Source organism: Furipterus horrens, unplaced genomic scaffold (genome assembly GCF_987537825.1).
Source record: "Furipterus horrens unplaced genomic scaffold, mFurHor1.1.pri manual_scaffold_17, whole genome shotgun sequence".
NCBI classification, from domain to species: domain Eukaryota; kingdom Metazoa; phylum Chordata; class Mammalia; order Chiroptera; family Furipteridae; genus Furipterus; species Furipterus horrens.
Genome location: NW_028327187.1, coordinates 6051904 through 6068860, shown reverse-complemented (window position 1 = coordinate 6068860; position 16957 = coordinate 6051904). Strand labels below are relative to the sequence as shown.

Below are 16957 nucleotides of genomic sequence, written 5' to 3'. Positions count from 1 at the left end.
TGCAAAACTGGAGAAATCTGAACAGGATGGGTGGATCATATCAGTATCAATATCTTGGTTGTAATAGTGTATTACAATATTGCAAGATGGTATCATTGGGGGAAGCTGGGCAAGGTGTACAAAATATCTCTCTGTATTATTTCCTGCAACTCACATGAATCTACAATTGTCTCAAAATAGAAAGTTTAACTTGAAAACAAAGTAAATTAGCTTTCCCTTTGTTCATTAAAATGTCCTACCCTGAAGTCATGTTTTGAGGGCTAAGGGAAAGAAATTTTAAAGGGTTAGGAGTCTTCTGGGTGGTTACTTTAGGTATAATCTAATCTGTGCCTTGAGAAACCTTGGTTGAGCCATTTTCTGAATGGCTCCCTTGGTCTTGTTAATTTCTGCAGTGGGCCCATCACTGGGAGACTAGCAAGTCATTTGCCTTAGCTCCAGTGCAGAGAGAACCGGGGCTTCTTTTTTTCCTGTCTGGGTATCCCACTTCAAGTTCCATAGACTAGTTTGTCAGGGGTCCTGTTTGAAAGAGCATATGCTCCTTGCAGGGGGGGGGAAGAGGATGGGTCTGGCTGAAAACAGAAATGTCCATTTAGGACCATAGAGTGGACAGAGGAGGAGGACCAGGAATGAAATCTGGTGGCTAAGAGAGAAAACACCCCACTTTCTGTTTTTCCCTGTGAGCTAGCTATGTGTTCTACATTTGCTAATAAATCCCACCCCTTGCCCCACTTTTTTATTGTTGTGCTCTTCCTTTTCTTATCATATATTTTGGTCCTTAAATGACTAGGGGGAGGCCAACGTACACATATTTCAATTTGTACTTAACCCCTTTGCCTTTTTCACGGAGCCCCTCAACACCCCTCCCCTCTGGCAACCATTGGTCTGTTCTCTACCTATGATTCTGTTTCTGTTTTGTTTGTTCATTAGCTTCCACGTGTAAGTGAAATCTATAGCATTTGTTTTTCTCTGACTGACGTATTCTGAGACTATTTTTATTAAAATGACCACAAATATCATATTTAATCAAATGCTAAATCCCATGCTTATAGACTAAACTTTATAAATGTGGCACAAAAAAAAAAATGCCTTCTGATTTTTTAGTTAGTTCTACTGAAAAATATTCTAACCTTATGTGTGACAAATGTGGAATAGCATCTCTTGATTTCTGGTTCCGAATATATGCTTAGCTTAGATAAACTCTTTCTAAACTGTATATAAATTAAGTAGAGCAACACAGTAGTAATACCATGACATTTTATTAAATAGGATGTAGGTGCTATAAAAAATTCTTACTTCTTCACAATTCTTGCCTTACTTTGAATGCTATACCCAGAAGTGTTTTTGGTCCTGTGCTCCGCACTACTGTGACGGGCCTCAGATCAAGCCGCAAAAAACAGTGCTGTTTGCGTCTTCCTACAGATTCCTCCCTATTCACTTTTTTTCCGTCTACTCCCTTCTCTCGTTTCCCCAGCTTGTAAACTTCATCCCACACCTCCTTCCAGAAGCCCTTCATCTGGGCCACCTTTAAGGACTCTCCTCTGGCTCATAGATCTCAGCGTCCTCCTCTGGCCCATAGATCTCAGCGTCCTGCTCTGGCATTGGCTCTCAAAGCTTCTTTGATTGCAATCACAGCAGCAGCTTCAGGGAAAAGAAATCCCTTCCACGAGTCCTGTCCTCAGGGAAACTTGACCAAGAAACCTGGTCCCTTTCTGTCTCTTTTCAGGGCAGGAAATTGGGATGTTTGGAAAGCGTGGATGTTTACCTTTTTCCTTCACTTAAAATTTCCTGTAATAAACAGGGATAGATTTTAGGGGTCGTACTGGTACCTGTTGTCATCTCTGAGAGCAGAGAACACATTAATCTGACAGTGCTATTCCGTTCTGCCAGTTTCCCTCAACCACCCAATACTTACGCAAGACCTTTACTTATACTAGTTCTTCTTCCTCTTCTGCCCCCTTCCTCTTTCTCCTTCTTCTTCTATTTACTTTTACAACAAAGTCTCTCACCCCTTTGACTCCATTTCTTTTTCTTGTTGCCTAACAAAGACAGAATGCCTTAAAGCGTTAAGTCAATCTATTCATCTCAGCCATTATGCCACTGGGCTGTCTTGAAATTGAAATCAAAACTATCATTAGAGCATTGTTTTTTTTTGTTTTTGTTTTTTTTTTCTTTCATTGTATCTGTCATGGACATGAATCTAAAGTGTAAGCCTAAATTTAGGACACCACCTTTTCTGGAATATTTTAGAATTTATACACCACGTTTGCATTCAGAGCAATCAGCAAGATGGATAACACAAATATTCCTAGGATATAATCATTGCTACAAATGCTTGGTGACTCCTCTTTTGGAATTAGGGGGTGACAGAATATAGTGGAAAGAACATGAGGTTTTGAGATCATCTGAATCAGTAATCTGTCACATATTGGCTGTGCAATATTGCGCAAGTTCTGATCTCAGAATTTTCACTTCCCTATGTGTAAAATGGGGTTAAGATTATTGGTCTTGCTGAGTTTAGTAGTGAGTCAATAATGCCCATGTTCATGCTTCCATAGTAGAGCCAGTTTATCTTGTATAAGAAAATTATTTTCCTGCCCTGGCTGGTGTGGCTCAGAGGATTGAGCATCAGTCTGCATATCGAGGGGTCACCGGTTCGATAATATAATCATTAATAGACTATACCGCCACTATTAAAAACTAATAAGAGAGTTCAGAAAGGTTTCTATACTTACGATTAACTATAACACAAAACATTCAAAACTTATGGGACCCTTGCCCATACCTAACTAGAAAATTAAATAGGACAAAAAAGTAAGATATCCCTTATAATAATAAGGTCTAAAAGTTTCTAGGAAACAAATTAACATGGGAAGCAGAAAATTGTACAGAGAATATTTTAAAACTCTAAAAATATAAGGGAAGTTTTGACTCAATGAAGATATACAGTATCCACATTTGGGGTGATTTGACATGATAATTGTACCAATCTACCTCACATTAACTTGCAAATTCAATGCAGTCCAAAATCAAATTCCAGCAAGACTTTGGAGGAAAGTTGGTAGACTGACTTACATTTATAACGAAAAGTTTCTCATGAATCACTAAGCACTTTAAAAATGAAGTTGAACAGCCCTGGCTAGTGTGGCTCAGTGGATTAAGCACTGACCTGCGAACCAAAGTGTCACTGGTTCAATTCTCAGTAAGGGCACATGCCTGGATTGTGGGCCAGGTCCCCAGTTGGGGGCGTGAGAGACGCAACCACACATCGATGTTTCTCTCCCTCTCTTTCTCCCTCCCCTCCCCTCTGTTTAAAAATAAATAAATACAATCTTTTTAAAAAATCAACTTGAGTCCTGGCTGGTCTAGCGCAGTGGTTTGAGTGCTGGCCTGCAAACTGAAATGTTGCCAGTTCGATTCCCAGTCAGGGCACATGCCTGGGTAGCAGGCCATGTTCCCAGTTGGGGGAGTGTGAGAGGAAACTGATTAATGTGTCTCACACATTATGTCTCTCTCTCTCTCCCTCCCTTCCCCTCCTTCTAAAAATAAATAAAATATTTTAAAAAATCAACTTGAGGGAGAAGGACAAAGACAAAGGGTTCACTCTATTAGATATTACAATATACTTTAAAGCCATAGTAATAAAATATCATGGTGCCTTTTAGGGACTAATAAGTAAACAAAGGAACAGAAAAGAGAGTTCAACAACATACAGATGATGTATTACAGAATTATACACTTGGAACCTATATAATTTTATTAACCAATGTTACCACAATACATTTAATTTAAAAAGAAAAATAGAATCATGCCTAGGTAATAAAACTCCAGTAAAAACTCCGGCTGCCCAAAGCTCAGATGAGCTCTCTGGCTGGTGATACATATCACCAACTATGGTGACACATCCTGAGGAGACAGTAGCTCCACATCTGGGACCCTCTCAGACCTTGCCCAGATATATGATAGGGGACTTCTGGCCAAGATGGAGGCCTAGACAGCCACGCTGCATCTCCCTCCACAACTAAGAAGGAATACAACCACCTCAAAACCAGAGACAACCAGAAGTTCCAGAAAATCGAGCTGCATGGAAGTCCAACAAACAAAGATATAAAGAAGAAATACTCACCCAGAAAGGTAGGAGGGGCAGAGCCGGGGTAGAGAGGATGCGGTGTGGTGGTGGCAGCAGAGGTGGCAGTGGCAGGCCGGCGGAAAGCACAGTCACACATTTTAAAAAGTGAGGAGGGACACCTGGGTAGCGTTCCCAGGTCTTGACCAGACTGTGCAGCTCACAGTCCCAACACCAGGAAAAATCAAGCCTCATTGCTTCTGACTGTGCAAACCAGTGGGGGTTGGGGCAGAGGCAGAAACTGCTGGTCTCTCAGCAGAGTCCGCTGGTTTAAAGGGCTCCCATAGTCATAGAATGTCCACAGACCCATCCACTCTGGGAATGACGGCCAGAGCAACAGCTAGAGAGGCACCAGTCCCATACAGAAGTGGGAGAAGTGCCTGGAAAAGGGGTGAGTGCTGAGCAAGCAGCATTGTTCCCTCTTTGACCCCTCCCCCACATACAATGGCACAAAGTGGTGAAACGGGTCACCCTGTACTGATAAATACCTGAGGCTCTGCCCCTTACAATGTAACAGGTGCGACAGCTCTACCTAAGACACAGAGGCAAACAAACACAGGAGCCTGTCAAGATGAGAAGACAGAGAACTATGGCCCAAAAGAGGGTATGGATCAAGGTTCCAGTGGGAGAACTAAGTGACTAGGAGATAGCCAACCTCATAGATGAGGAGATAGCCAACCTAACAGATGAGGAGATAGACAACCAAACAGATGCAGAATTCAAAACACTGGTGATAAAGATGCTCACAGGCTTGACAGATATGCTGGAGTATGACAAACGCATAAGGGAAGAAGTGAAGGCTATGCTAAGTGAAACGAAGGAAAATTTACACAAAACCAATGGTGAAGGGAAGGAAACCGGGGTTCAACTCAATGATTTGGAACATAAGGAAGAAGAAAACAGTCAACCAGTACAGAATGAGGGAACAAGAATTGAAAACAATGAGGAGAGGCTTAGGAACCTCTGGGACAACCTTAAACATGCCAGTATCCAAATCATACGGGTGCTAGAAGGAGAAGAGGAAGAGCGAGAAATTGAAAGCTTATGTGAAAAAATAATGGAGAAAAACTTCCCAAATTTGGTGAAGGAAATAGACATACCAGTCCAGGAAGCACAGAGAGTCCCAAACAAGCTAGACCCAAAGAGGACCACAGCAAGACACATCATCATTAAAATGCCAAAGATTAAAGATAAAGAGACAATCTCAAAAGCAGCAAGAGAGAGAAGCAGAGAGTTTCCTACAAAGGGGTGCCTATAAGACTATCAGCAGATTTCTCAGAAAAAAAATTTGCAGATGAGAAGGGACTGGCAAGAAGTATTGAATATGATGAAGAGCAAGGACCTACAACCAAGATTACTCTATCCAGCAAAGCTATCATTTGGAATGGAAGGGCAGATGAAGTGCTTCCCAGACAAGGTGAAGCTAAAGGAGTTCATCATCACCAAGCTATTATTATATGAAATGTTAAAGGGACTTATTTAAGAAAAAGAAGGTCAAAACTATGAACATTAAAATGACAACAAACTCACAACTATCAACAAGTGAATCTAAGAAATAAAAACAAAATCCAACTAAGGAAACCAGAATAGGAACAGAATCATAGGTATGGGGATCATTTGGAGGGTTACCAGTTGGGAGGGGGAAGGGGGAGAAATGGGGAAATGGTGCAGGGATGAGGAAGCATAATTGCTTGGTACAAAATAGAGGGGAGTTAAGAATAATATAGGACAGGGTGAAGCCAAAGAACTTATATGCACGACCCATGGACATGAACTAAGGGAGGTGGGATTGCTGGGGGAAGGGTGGTACTAGGCAGAGGGGAGCAAAGGGGGAAAAACTGGGACTACTGTAACAACGTAATCAATAAAATATACTTAAAAATAAAAATAAATAAGACAATGGTGCCTCAGGAAAGAAAGAAAAGAGAGCTCAGAAATACATTCAAGTAAAAGTATAGTAATTTGCTTTATGATAAAGATGTCCCTCAAAGCATCAGAAAATCCAGAGACTGGTTTATAGTTTATAGTGAACAACTCTGCTGATTGAAGACCACAGCTGGACCCCTACCTTACACAACATACAATAGTGGGGTTCAGATGGATTAGACATAAGTGGAAGAGGTAATGTTAAATGTGCAGCACTTAATGTAATATAGAGATGGAAACAATTAAAAAAAAAAAAGGCATGCACATGCCAAGTCATAAAGCAAAAAAATTTGGCTTTTATCACATTGTGATTACAACTTTCTGATCATCAAAGAATATCATAGACAATGTTAAGTGATAGATGACAGGTAGAAGATATTTAAAGCATTAAACCAACAAGAGATTAATGTCGAGGATGTATGAGAAACCCCATAGATAAATGGGAAAAAAGGACGTAACTAAAGAGGTCCCTGAAATATAAGCCCATATGGCTACCAAATATATGGAAAGATCCTTAAAATCTCAAATATTCAGAAATATGTCAATAAAAGACAATGAGATATCACTATTTATTTTTTTTTAGCCAAGGAACTGACTTTATTCTTGTCACCACTGATAACACCCAAATCCAATTACATGATAAAGCAATTCTACAAAAGAATGTATTTTATTGCAACTTCCTGCTGGAGGAAGATCCCGTCCTGACCTTCCTCCTCAAACTTTCAGCACCCAAACACATTTCCTGTTCAACGCAGTGGTTTCACACGGCCCTGCGGCTTAGGAGAAACTTATCAGGAGGAAGGTTCAGTCACCTCATTGGGATTTTCTGCAATTGTCCTTCTACAGCCGGGTATCTTCAGGTAGAGTCCACAGTCTTGGGAAAGCCTCTGTTTCTTCTCGTGTGTATTCATCTAGACGTTTTGGGTACCTTTCGTGGTTGTGGAAGCTCTTCCACTAAATTCTTAAGAACATCTTCGGGTATATTCTCGTCTGGGAAGAGATGCAACCTCTGCCTCACAGTCCTTCTGTGGAGGTTTTTGATAGCATGCCATAAATCGCTAGTTTTACAACAGCCAGTGGGTCTCGCTGGTGCAGCTGGGCAGCTGTTACTTGGCTAAATCCACCTGGGTACCCAGTAGGTGAAGAGTATACTTTTTGTTCCCATTTGTTTCCAGAAAATGCAATGTGCCTTCTGTTAATGATGACAACGTGATCACCGCAGTCACTCAGTTGATGGCACACACAGGTGTATTTGGCGCCATAGCAGCAAGTTTGCCAGGGGGCTGCATTTTCCCATCTAAGAGATACCAAACTCGAGCAAATGTGGCCCATTGCTGGTGTGCCTTTGAGAGAAACTCGACATGTTTCCCCACTAACCTGAGATATCACTTTAATACCACAAGAATTCCAAAAATTTTTAAAGTGGATAGTGCCAAGGGTTATTGATGTTGTAAGCAGTAAGAGGCATGCTTTACTTATAAAAACTTTCTGAAGTCGTGTTTTGTGATTCTATTCGTTGTGATACTGTGGTGAGCATCGTTGGACCAATCCAAAACAATTCCTCTTTTATTAGGTGTGTCTTTCTATAATGGATGTTTGTGTTGTGATTCTTAGAATTACAGAGAGTGCTAGACAATGTCATACATTCGTGGGTGCCCATGAAAATACATATATACAAAGGAAAGAAAACAGCCCAATGCAATATGCTATTTCCTCTCTTCCTCTGTGACTAGCAGCGTTCTTGAGACAAAAGCTAGGAGATCTACAGAAAGGTGTGCTAGTGGGGCCCAGAGTTAAGGTGAAAAGAAGGGAATAACCTTTTGTGGAGCTCCGCAGTGTACCAGGCATCAAGCTGGGCACTTCCGGTTGTCGTGTTGAATCTGTACCTCGTTATGAGAGAGTAGGTATTATCTCTCCACTGCATGGACAAGAGGAGAGGTTCAGAGGGATGAAATCACTTGTCAAAAGCTCAGGATGAGAGCCCGGTTCTGTCTGGCCTGGAGATCTTTTTACTACGTTACCGTGACCGTGGGAACAGGTTGAAACGGGGGTGGAGGAGGGGAGCCAGGGAGCACGCATCGGAAAGGAGACTGCCAGAGCTAAGGTTCTTGTGGCTGTAGTTTTCCTGCTTCCCAGAGAGGTCATCTGCTCCCGACGGGCTTCTTCGTCTGCGGGGTATAAACGCAAACCGTGGTGAGATGAGGGGCTTCCCAGCAAGGGCTCTGTATTCTCTGTGTTCATTCCCGTAGACCCAAAGTGCGCCTCCAGGGCTGAAATTTCAGGTGTCCGCCTAAACACCAAGGGGTGTATTTTATTGTGAGGAGGGTTGGGAAGTTTTATAATTATCTAAATGAAATAAAATATGCAAATAACTAACTGCTTTCTATGCCTCCAAGTGCTAACAATTTTTATTATAGGAGAAATCACACTGGTTTAAATTTTTTTTTTTTTTTTTTTACTGTTGTTCTATTACAGTTGTCCCCACACTGGTCTTTGCTGATACACATCAAGATTGCTCTAGAAATGGATTCGTTTTGGGAGTTAACTTTGGGCGAATTTCTGTGTCTTTTCCTTGAAACAGCTATGAAGTACAGAGAGGGAAATTTAAACTAAACAACTTTCTCCTTTTTCTTTGCAGTAATGTGACATGGAAGGACCATTTCTTCACAAATGACCATCATGCATGTGAAGGAATTTTTTTTTTTCTAACAGTAACTCTGAAGCCTGGGGCTGACAAGATGGCCTTAGAGAACCTCCTGCCCCCTCAGCAGCTCCAGCTCATTTTAGTTGGATTTTCTCTGCTGTCTTTGGCAGAGCCATATGGATTCAGTAAATGTACACAGTATGAATTGGACATGAGTCACATTTTCTGCATTCGGAAGAAGATCGCCAACGTGACAGATGCCATTTCTGACATCCCTGGATACACTACTCACCTCAACTTGACACAAAACCAAATCCAAGCTCTTCCTCCCTCAAGCTTCACTAATTTGCCTGCTCTGGTGGACTTGCGACTGGAGTGGAACTACATTTGGAAGATCGAGAAGAGGGCTTTCTGGGGACTTGAAAATCTGACCCTTTTGAACTTGGTAGAAAATAAGATTCAAAGTGTGAATGAGTCCTTTGAGGGCCTGTCCAACTTGGAGACTTTGCTCCTGAGCCATAATGAAATTACCAATATTCACAAAAACGCCTTTGTCCCTCTTTGCAAACTGAAACACTTAAGCTTATCCAGGAACCGTATTACCAATTTTTCAAATATCCTTGATGCGGTCCAGCACCTTCCGCGCCTGGAATACCTGGATCTCACTGACAACAGCATCGGCTCCTTGGGCCACAGCCCCAGGTCATTGGCCTCCCTGACCTGGCTGAGCCTGCAGCGTAACAAGCTGATGGAATTAAATTTCTCTGGTTTGTCATTGCCTAATGTGACCACTCTGGATGTCTCTCAGAACAGCCATCAAGTCATCCAGAATGTGGCTCTGGAAGCTCTGCCCCAGCTGAGGAGCTTGAATCTGAGTGGAACATTGGTGAAACTGGAGATGCTCCCAGCCGAGCACCTACAGAATCTAAGGGAAATAGACCTTAGCGACCAGGAGTTTAGAGGTGGTCATTTAAACAGGAATAGTGTGTGTCACCTCCTTGGAAACTTGCCCATGTTAGAGGCTTTGGTTTTTAGGAAAAAGGCCACTGAGGCAGGGGACATAAAGCATCTTGCCAACTGTACCAGGCTTTTGTCCCTTGACCTGAGGCAAAACAATAATCTGGTTCACCTCAATAACAGTGAGTTCAATGGCATGCCCAGCCTCCAAAGGCTGCAACTAAATGGGTGCCAACTTTCCTTTGTCACCAACCAAACCTGGGGTGTTCTGCAGAACTTGACAACCCTAGATTTGAGCCACAACAAGTTGAAAAGTTTTCCAGATTTTGCATTTTCACCCTTGAGGTACCTACAGTTTCTCTCCCTCTCTAGAAATCCCATCACAGAACTCAGTGATAGGGCCTTCTATGGGCTGTATTTTTTGAAGGAGCTCAACTTGGCTGGGTGCTGGATAGTGAAAATTGACAGATACTCCTTTGCTCAGGTTCCAAATTTAGAGATTTTAGACCTTGGATACAACAATCTTCGGACTCTAAAACGCAGGACCTTTTATTTTCTGAAGAAACTCCAAGTTCTGATTCTCTCCCAGAACCGCCTGACTATTATAGAGAAGAATGCATTTTCTGGCCTTACTTGCCTTAATAAACTTGATCTGGCATACAATATCTTGTCAAGTTTTCAGGGAGAACTTTTCTTGGGCCTTGAAAATCTAGAAGTTTTGAATCTCAGTTTTAATAAAATTACATATGAAACCACTAGGACCTTAAAATTCCCCCCATTTATGAACCTCAAGTCTTTGAAACAGCTCAATCTAGAGGGGCAAATGCATGGGGTTCAAGTGGTCCCGACTAACTTCTTCCAAGGGCTGAATGGCTTGCGGGAGCTGTTTCTGGGCAAAAATTCCATGGTGTTCCTGGACCATCTCCAGTTTGACTGCCTGACTAATCTCACAAAGTTAGATATCTCAGGGACCAAATCTGGAGACCGCAGTCTCTATTTGAATATTTCTTTATTCCAAAAACTCAAAAGGCTAACAATCCTGCGCCTGGAAAACAACAACATTGAGTCACTCACCCCTGGCATGTTCTCTGGCTTAGAAAGCCTTCAGGTCTTCTCTTTAAGATTTAACAACCTCAGAGTCATCAATCAAAGTCATCTGGAGAACCTGCGGTCTCTGAGATACTTTGATCTCTATGGGAACAAACTTCAGTGCAACTGTGACAATGTGTGGCTCAAGAACTGGTCACTAAACACAGCCAACGTCCACCTCCCTTACCTCCGGAGCTACCCCTGTCAGCAACCAAATACCCAGAGTTTGCTGGTAGATTTTGATGATGCTATGTGCAATTTTGACCTGGGGAAGGTTTACTTCTTCTGCTCCTTCAGTGTGGTCCTCACAACGATGGTCTTCTCTTGGTTCAGCGCCAAGTTAACTTCATCTCTATGGTATGGGATCTATATATTTCGAACTTGGTACCTGGCCAGGTGGCATAGGACAGAGAAGGAGTTCATCTACGATGCCTTTATTTCTTTCACTGCCGCCGATGAGCAGTGGGTGTATGAAGAGCTTGTTCCCGCCCTGGAAAAAGACGGCCAGCCTACCTTTAAGCTCTGTCTCCACCACCGGGACTTTGAACTAGGGACAGACATCTTTGAGAACATTCAGAATGCCATCAACACCAGCCGGAAGACTTTGTGTGTGGTCAGTAACCATTACCTGCACAGTGAATGGTGCCGCCTTGAAGTACAGCTGGCCAGCATCAAGATGTTCTATGAGCATGAGGATGTTATCATCCTGATATTCCTGGAAGAGATCCCAAACTATAAGTTATCCAGCTACCACCGACTCCGGAAACTTGTGAACAGGCAGACATTTATCACCTGGCCAGACAGTGTCCACGAGAGGCCACTCTTCTGGGCTCGCATTAGAAATGCTCTGGGCAACAGATCTGTGGAGAAAGACAATGCACAGCTAATTGTGGTTTAATGACTGGAAATCTTTGTGACCTCAAGTCCGATGTTGGCCAAGGTATGCAGAGGCTAAGGGTGCGACTGAACGTATGTGTTCTGCAGGGGAAAGGACATGAGCTGCTTATGACCATCAGAGCATAATGTCCATTGGGCAATTGGGAGAGTGAAGAGGATTGCTTGAAGAAGCTTCGGGAACAGTGTCCCTACTCCAGGGGATTAGTTCTCTGGAAAGTATATCTGTTTTATTAAGGAGAAGACTTGGGAGACAAGTCACCTGAAAGTCTGCGGCTCAGGAGAACCCTCATACATTCTTGAGAACATTCTTCAGCTAGTTCCTCCAAATCAGATCAGTTCTTGTCAAGACAGATCAAATTGTACTTTGTCTAAGAACCTGTAACAACAGAAAGACCACATACAGACCTCAAGAAAAGCAAAAAAAAAAAAAAATCTGGTGTACAGCAGTCCCTCTCTATATTGCGGTTCACTTATCACGGCCTCACTGTATCGCAGGATTTAAAAAAATATTGTATTTAATTATTTATCACGGATTTTTCGCTATGTCGCGGGATTTTGTGGTACTGTATATATGTATGTTGTTAAAGTGATGTAGGTTTAAGAGTGTAGAATGTGTTTAAGAATATAAGTAGTGTTTATAAAAGTGTGGAAAAGGTTAATAAGGGAGTGGGAAAGGTTAACAAGGGACTGGGAACGGTTTATAAGTGTGTGGGAAAGGTTTCTAAAGCCTTAAAATATATATAAATACTAAAATAAATGTAAAGTTCCCACTTGGCGGATTTTCACCTACCGCGGGGGAGGGGGACTATAGAATGTATTACCCACGATAAGTGAGGGAATGCTGTATTCTTCTTTAGAGCATAAGATTCTAAAGGTCAGCTTTTCCCTCTGTTGAAGTCAGAACCCAACAGTTAAGAGAGTCCCAGTTTGAACCCATCAGTTTACCTAATTTACTTAATGAGAAGCAGCCTTGATGAACTAGCAGCACAATGATGGCTGCAGAAATGCCCACCAGTGGTGGTAAAACAGACTTCATAGAGCAGTTTCCGGCAGGGGAGTAGCCTCTAGTGACTTCACGTTTCCGGCGCCAGGCACCTACCAGGATTCTGTAGCAGGCAACGCCTGATGGAAACAATGCCCAGCTTAGGGGACATGGCTCGTGTATTAGTCAAAAGTGCTTCACAGTTCTGTAGGAAGCATTTTCCTACAGGAAAAGTGCTACAGGTTCCTGGAGCAAGGGGGACCATAGGGACCCAAAGGCTATCAGCCTGTAGCAAGAAGAGTAGTGTTCCAACACTTCTCTTCTCTGATTGATTCTCTACAAGGACTTGGTCTTTAGTTGCTGGCATTAGAGGAGGCTCCAGTCTTCCTCTGATCCCTACGACTCTGGGAAGAGTTTGCTGAGGAAAGGACCCCGAAGGGCAGAATTTTTAGTGGCTGGAGTAGCCAAATGATTGCCCCAGTGGACCCCAGCCAGGCCTCTTTGTAACGTAAATGAAGAGAGGTCAGTGTGTTGCCGACAGAAGTTTTGTTAAGCTGTTAGCACAAAACCCGAGGGCGTGATGACAGGTGTTCTGTCGGACTCGGTGAGTGCTCATCCAGCTGCTGCCATCCTGCTGTGGGTCTTTGCTGGAGAGAGCTGGAGAATGGACTCAAAAAGACAACTGCTTAGTCCTGGCTGGTGTGGCTGAGTGGACTGAGCGCCAGCCTGTGGACTGACACTGGTTCGATTCCCAGTCAGGGCACATGCCTGGGTTGTGGGCCAGGTCCCCAGTTGGGGGGACACAAGAGGTAACTGATCAATGTGTCTCTCACACATCCCTGTTTCTCTCCCTTTCTGCCTCCCTTTCCCTCTCTAAAAATAAACTTTCTAAAAAATGAAATAAACACTTATCCAAGCCCTGCATAAACAAATTTCACTTCAATACTTGCTGCATCCGAATAATTGATATCCCAGATTTTGCTGATCTTGTTCATCCTTCAAGCTGTACTCAGACATCTTGCAGTCTCTTGAATTGCATACAAAGGGATGAATATTTGAAAAACATGTAAAAAATAATCCAAGGCCATTGATGTGGGAAATGATGTCATCAGCTGGATGTTTATGGGTTAAATATTAAATTGTAGCAGGAAATAATTTACAACTGCCACATGGGACATGCAAGAAATATCATATTACTTAATTTTCTTTAAGTCAAATGATATCTGATTTTGAGGCCCTGTTCTGCTAGATGGGTGGAAAACTCAATCTCAAGTCATTATGGGTTCCTCACCCTTAGCCACTAACCCCTCATGTTCTTGCATAAAGAAAAAGAGTGGAGGACTTTTGTAGAAAAGGAGCATTCAGGAGTGAAAAACTAAAACGGATTTTTTTTTTCATCCTTCAAAAAAAAAAAAAAAAAGTTGGGGTCGTTTCTCCACTCTTTGGCCCACACTGATTACCACCTGGATGCCCATTGTTCAAGCCGGGTCTCTGGAATCTGAGGGCTCTTCTGCCGCTGAGCCATGCTTGGCATTGCATCTTTGCTGGAATTGGGCACAGCCATGCCTTTGGGAAGTGCTCTCACCTCCCTGGAGATGGAGCGGGTCTTGGATCCCCCGCACCCTAGGAAACAGCAGACCTCTGTTCTTTTCCTGGTTTTGAAACTGAGCCCTAACACTGAATGATAAAGGAGGCTGATAGCCCTAAGTATGGCCATTAAGAGCAGCTGACTAAAGTTTGAAGCTTGACTCAACGGCTTAGGAACTGTGGTAGCCCTCTTACGTGACCTCTTTAAACTTGTTTTTCATTCTGTAAAATCAGAATAATGATAATAGCTTTTTTAAAGATCGTTTTAAGGATTAAATGGAATAATGTGTAGAAGGGCTTACTTAGCAGGATGCCTGGCCCATAGATATGAAATTCACCTTCCTTATGATCGAAGGGCCGGGGGCAGAAAGAGCAATGGGTGTCAGAGTATGGGCTTACTGAAGAGAAGCAGCTAGAAATGTAGAAGCCACCAGCTTTGTCCGTGTGCTAAAGGCCATCCCTGAAGGGATTCCTAGGTTGTTTCCCCCAAAGGGTACAGCTTTGACAGTCCTTAAAACTTTGTAGAGTACGAAAAGACAGATTTTTTCCATTCATTGCTTACCAAAGCCTGACATGCTCAACCTAATATCTATTATCTAACCTATGGATGTCCAAGGCCCAAGTGTGCAGCTTTTAGGGCCAGAAAGAAGTTCTGGGGTCAGTGGGTTGGAGTGATGGAAGTTGTTATCCAAGGAGAGAGGAAGAACATGAAAACTTTAGAACAGGGTTCTATGCGATCCCTGGCACAGCACTGCCACCTGGTGGTTATTTCATAAATCACACTATCTCCCCGCTTCCCCTGGGCCGCCGCCGCCACGACCCTGTCCTAACGGGTTAACTGAGAGAATAGGGTGATTCATTGTGTTCGTTTCCTGTGGCTGCTGTAACAAATTACTATAAAGATAGTGGCTTAAAACACCAGGAATTTATTCTCTGACAGTTCTGGAGGCCATAAGCGCAGAATCAGGTGTGGGCAGCACCGTGATCCCCGCAAAAGCCCTAGAGGAGAATCTGTTTATTCCCTGATTTTCCAGTTTCTGGTGGCTGCCGGCTGCCACTCCTGAGCTCGTTGCTGCATCACTCCAATCTCTTCCTCTTCCTTTTTTTATTGTATTTTAATTATTTATCCTATTATAATTGTCTGTGTTTTTCTCCCTTTGCCCAGTTCCACTCAGCCTTCCCACCCCTCCCCTCCCTCAGGCCGTCCCCGTATTGTTTGTCCGTGTCCATGGATCATATATACATACATGTTCTTTGGCTAATCCCTTCACCTTCCCTAATCCAGTCCCTCTTCCCCCTTCCTTCTGACAGTGTAAGTTTGTTCCATGTATCCATGCATCTGCTTCTATTTTGATTGCTAGTTCAGTTCATTAGATTCTATGCATAACTGAGGTCATATGGTGTTTGTCTTTCTCTGACTGGCTTCTTTCACTTAGCATAATGCTCTCCGGGTCCATCCATCCATGTAGTCGCAAAAGGTAAGAATTCCTTCTTTTTTACTGCTGTGTGGTACTCTATTGTGTAGATGATGTACCAATTTTTTTTTTTTTACGCACTCTTCTACTGATGGGTACTTGGGTTCCTTCCAAATCTTGGCTATCGTGAATAACGCATCTATGAACATAGGGGTGCATATATTTTTTGAATTTGTGTTTTGGGAGGTGTCACTTAGGGGGGAAAGGGTGATATCGATCTGTAATGTCAAGGATGGGTGAGGCGGATAGAGTTGGGTGGCTGGAGAACTTCGTACCTTTTTAAAAAAATTATTTGCTTGTTTATTTTTTAGAGAGAGGGGAAAGGAGAAAGAGAGGGAGAGAAACATCACTGTGTGGTTGCCTCTCACTCGCGCCCTCAACTGAGGACCTGACGTGCAACCTAGTAATGTGCCCTGACTGGGAATCGAACCAGCGGCACTTGGCTCTCAGGTCGACACTCAATCCACGTAGCCACAGCAGCCAGGGCTTCGTACCTTTTTATAACATGCAAAAGATCATGGGGAGAGGGTACAGGCTAAAACACTGACTCCCCAAAGCCAAATGCATATTTCAGTAAAATGTAATAGCGTAAGCGCAGAAGCAGGCTGAACTTTAATAGGGAAAAATCTAAAAACCTGTCTCGTAAGTTTAAAAATTATTTGTGTAAATGAAGGAGAGGAGAGCCATGTCTAAAGAGCAGTCCGTGTGAAAAATCTCCGAGAGGTTTCATTTACCGCGAGATTTAGGTCTATGGCATGACTGAGGAAAAGGGTAATGCAACCTTAAGCCGAGTCAGTAGAAATCAAGGTCACTGTATGCCACAGCGCTACTGTATGCTGTGCTAACAAGACCTCATCTGTTTCCAGTACAAGGCAAAGTCTGTATAACATGCATACAGGAAAGTGCATGAATCATAAATATACAGCACAATGAATGTTAACAACGTGAACACACCCACATAACTGCTAGGGTGGCCAAGTGTTCCGGTTTTCCCAGCACTGTCCTGGTTTCAGCACTGAAAGACTTGCATCACGGGAAACCCCTTGATCCTGGGCAAACCAGACGGTTACCCTAACCCGTCCCGATCATGAATAGAGTTGCTATAAATATGTGGGATTGCTGGGTGATATTGTTAGTGCAGGTTTAATTTTACAGGAAACGGCCAAGCTCTTTTCCGGATTGGCTGCACTATTTGGGAGAGCCCGGAAATCAGAGCTTTCCAAAGGGAGGTGCCATTTGCATCGATCCTGGTAGGCCTGCCAGGAAATCCATGGGCT

The 16957-nt window shown here is 43.0% G+C and overlaps 1 protein-coding gene and 1 pseudogene across 1 annotated transcript; one reads left to right on the top strand and one right to left on the bottom strand.

Moving 5' to 3' along the window:
• Positions 1–6889: 6889 nt before the first annotated feature.
• LOC149990402 (large ribosomal subunit protein uL13m pseudogene) lies at positions 6890–8290 on the bottom strand (annotated as a pseudogene).
• A 400-nt stretch (positions 8291–8690) lies between these two features.
• On the top strand, positions 8691–13563 carry LOC149990401 (toll-like receptor 13). The gene has a single exon (XM_090263948.1). It carries the CDS (start codon positions 8788–8790, stop codon positions 11635–11637), a length of 2850 nt encoding a protein of 949 aa, XP_090120074.1. The 5' UTR covers positions 8691–8787; the 3' UTR covers positions 11638–13563.
• Positions 13564–16957: the final 3394 nt, after the last annotated feature.

What these genes read in the sequence shown, in the direction of transcription:
- LOC149990401 (XM_090263948.1), top strand. Translation starts at nt 8,788, where the DNA reads ATGGCCTTAGAGAACCTCCTGCCCCCTCAGCAGCTCCAGCTCATTTTA.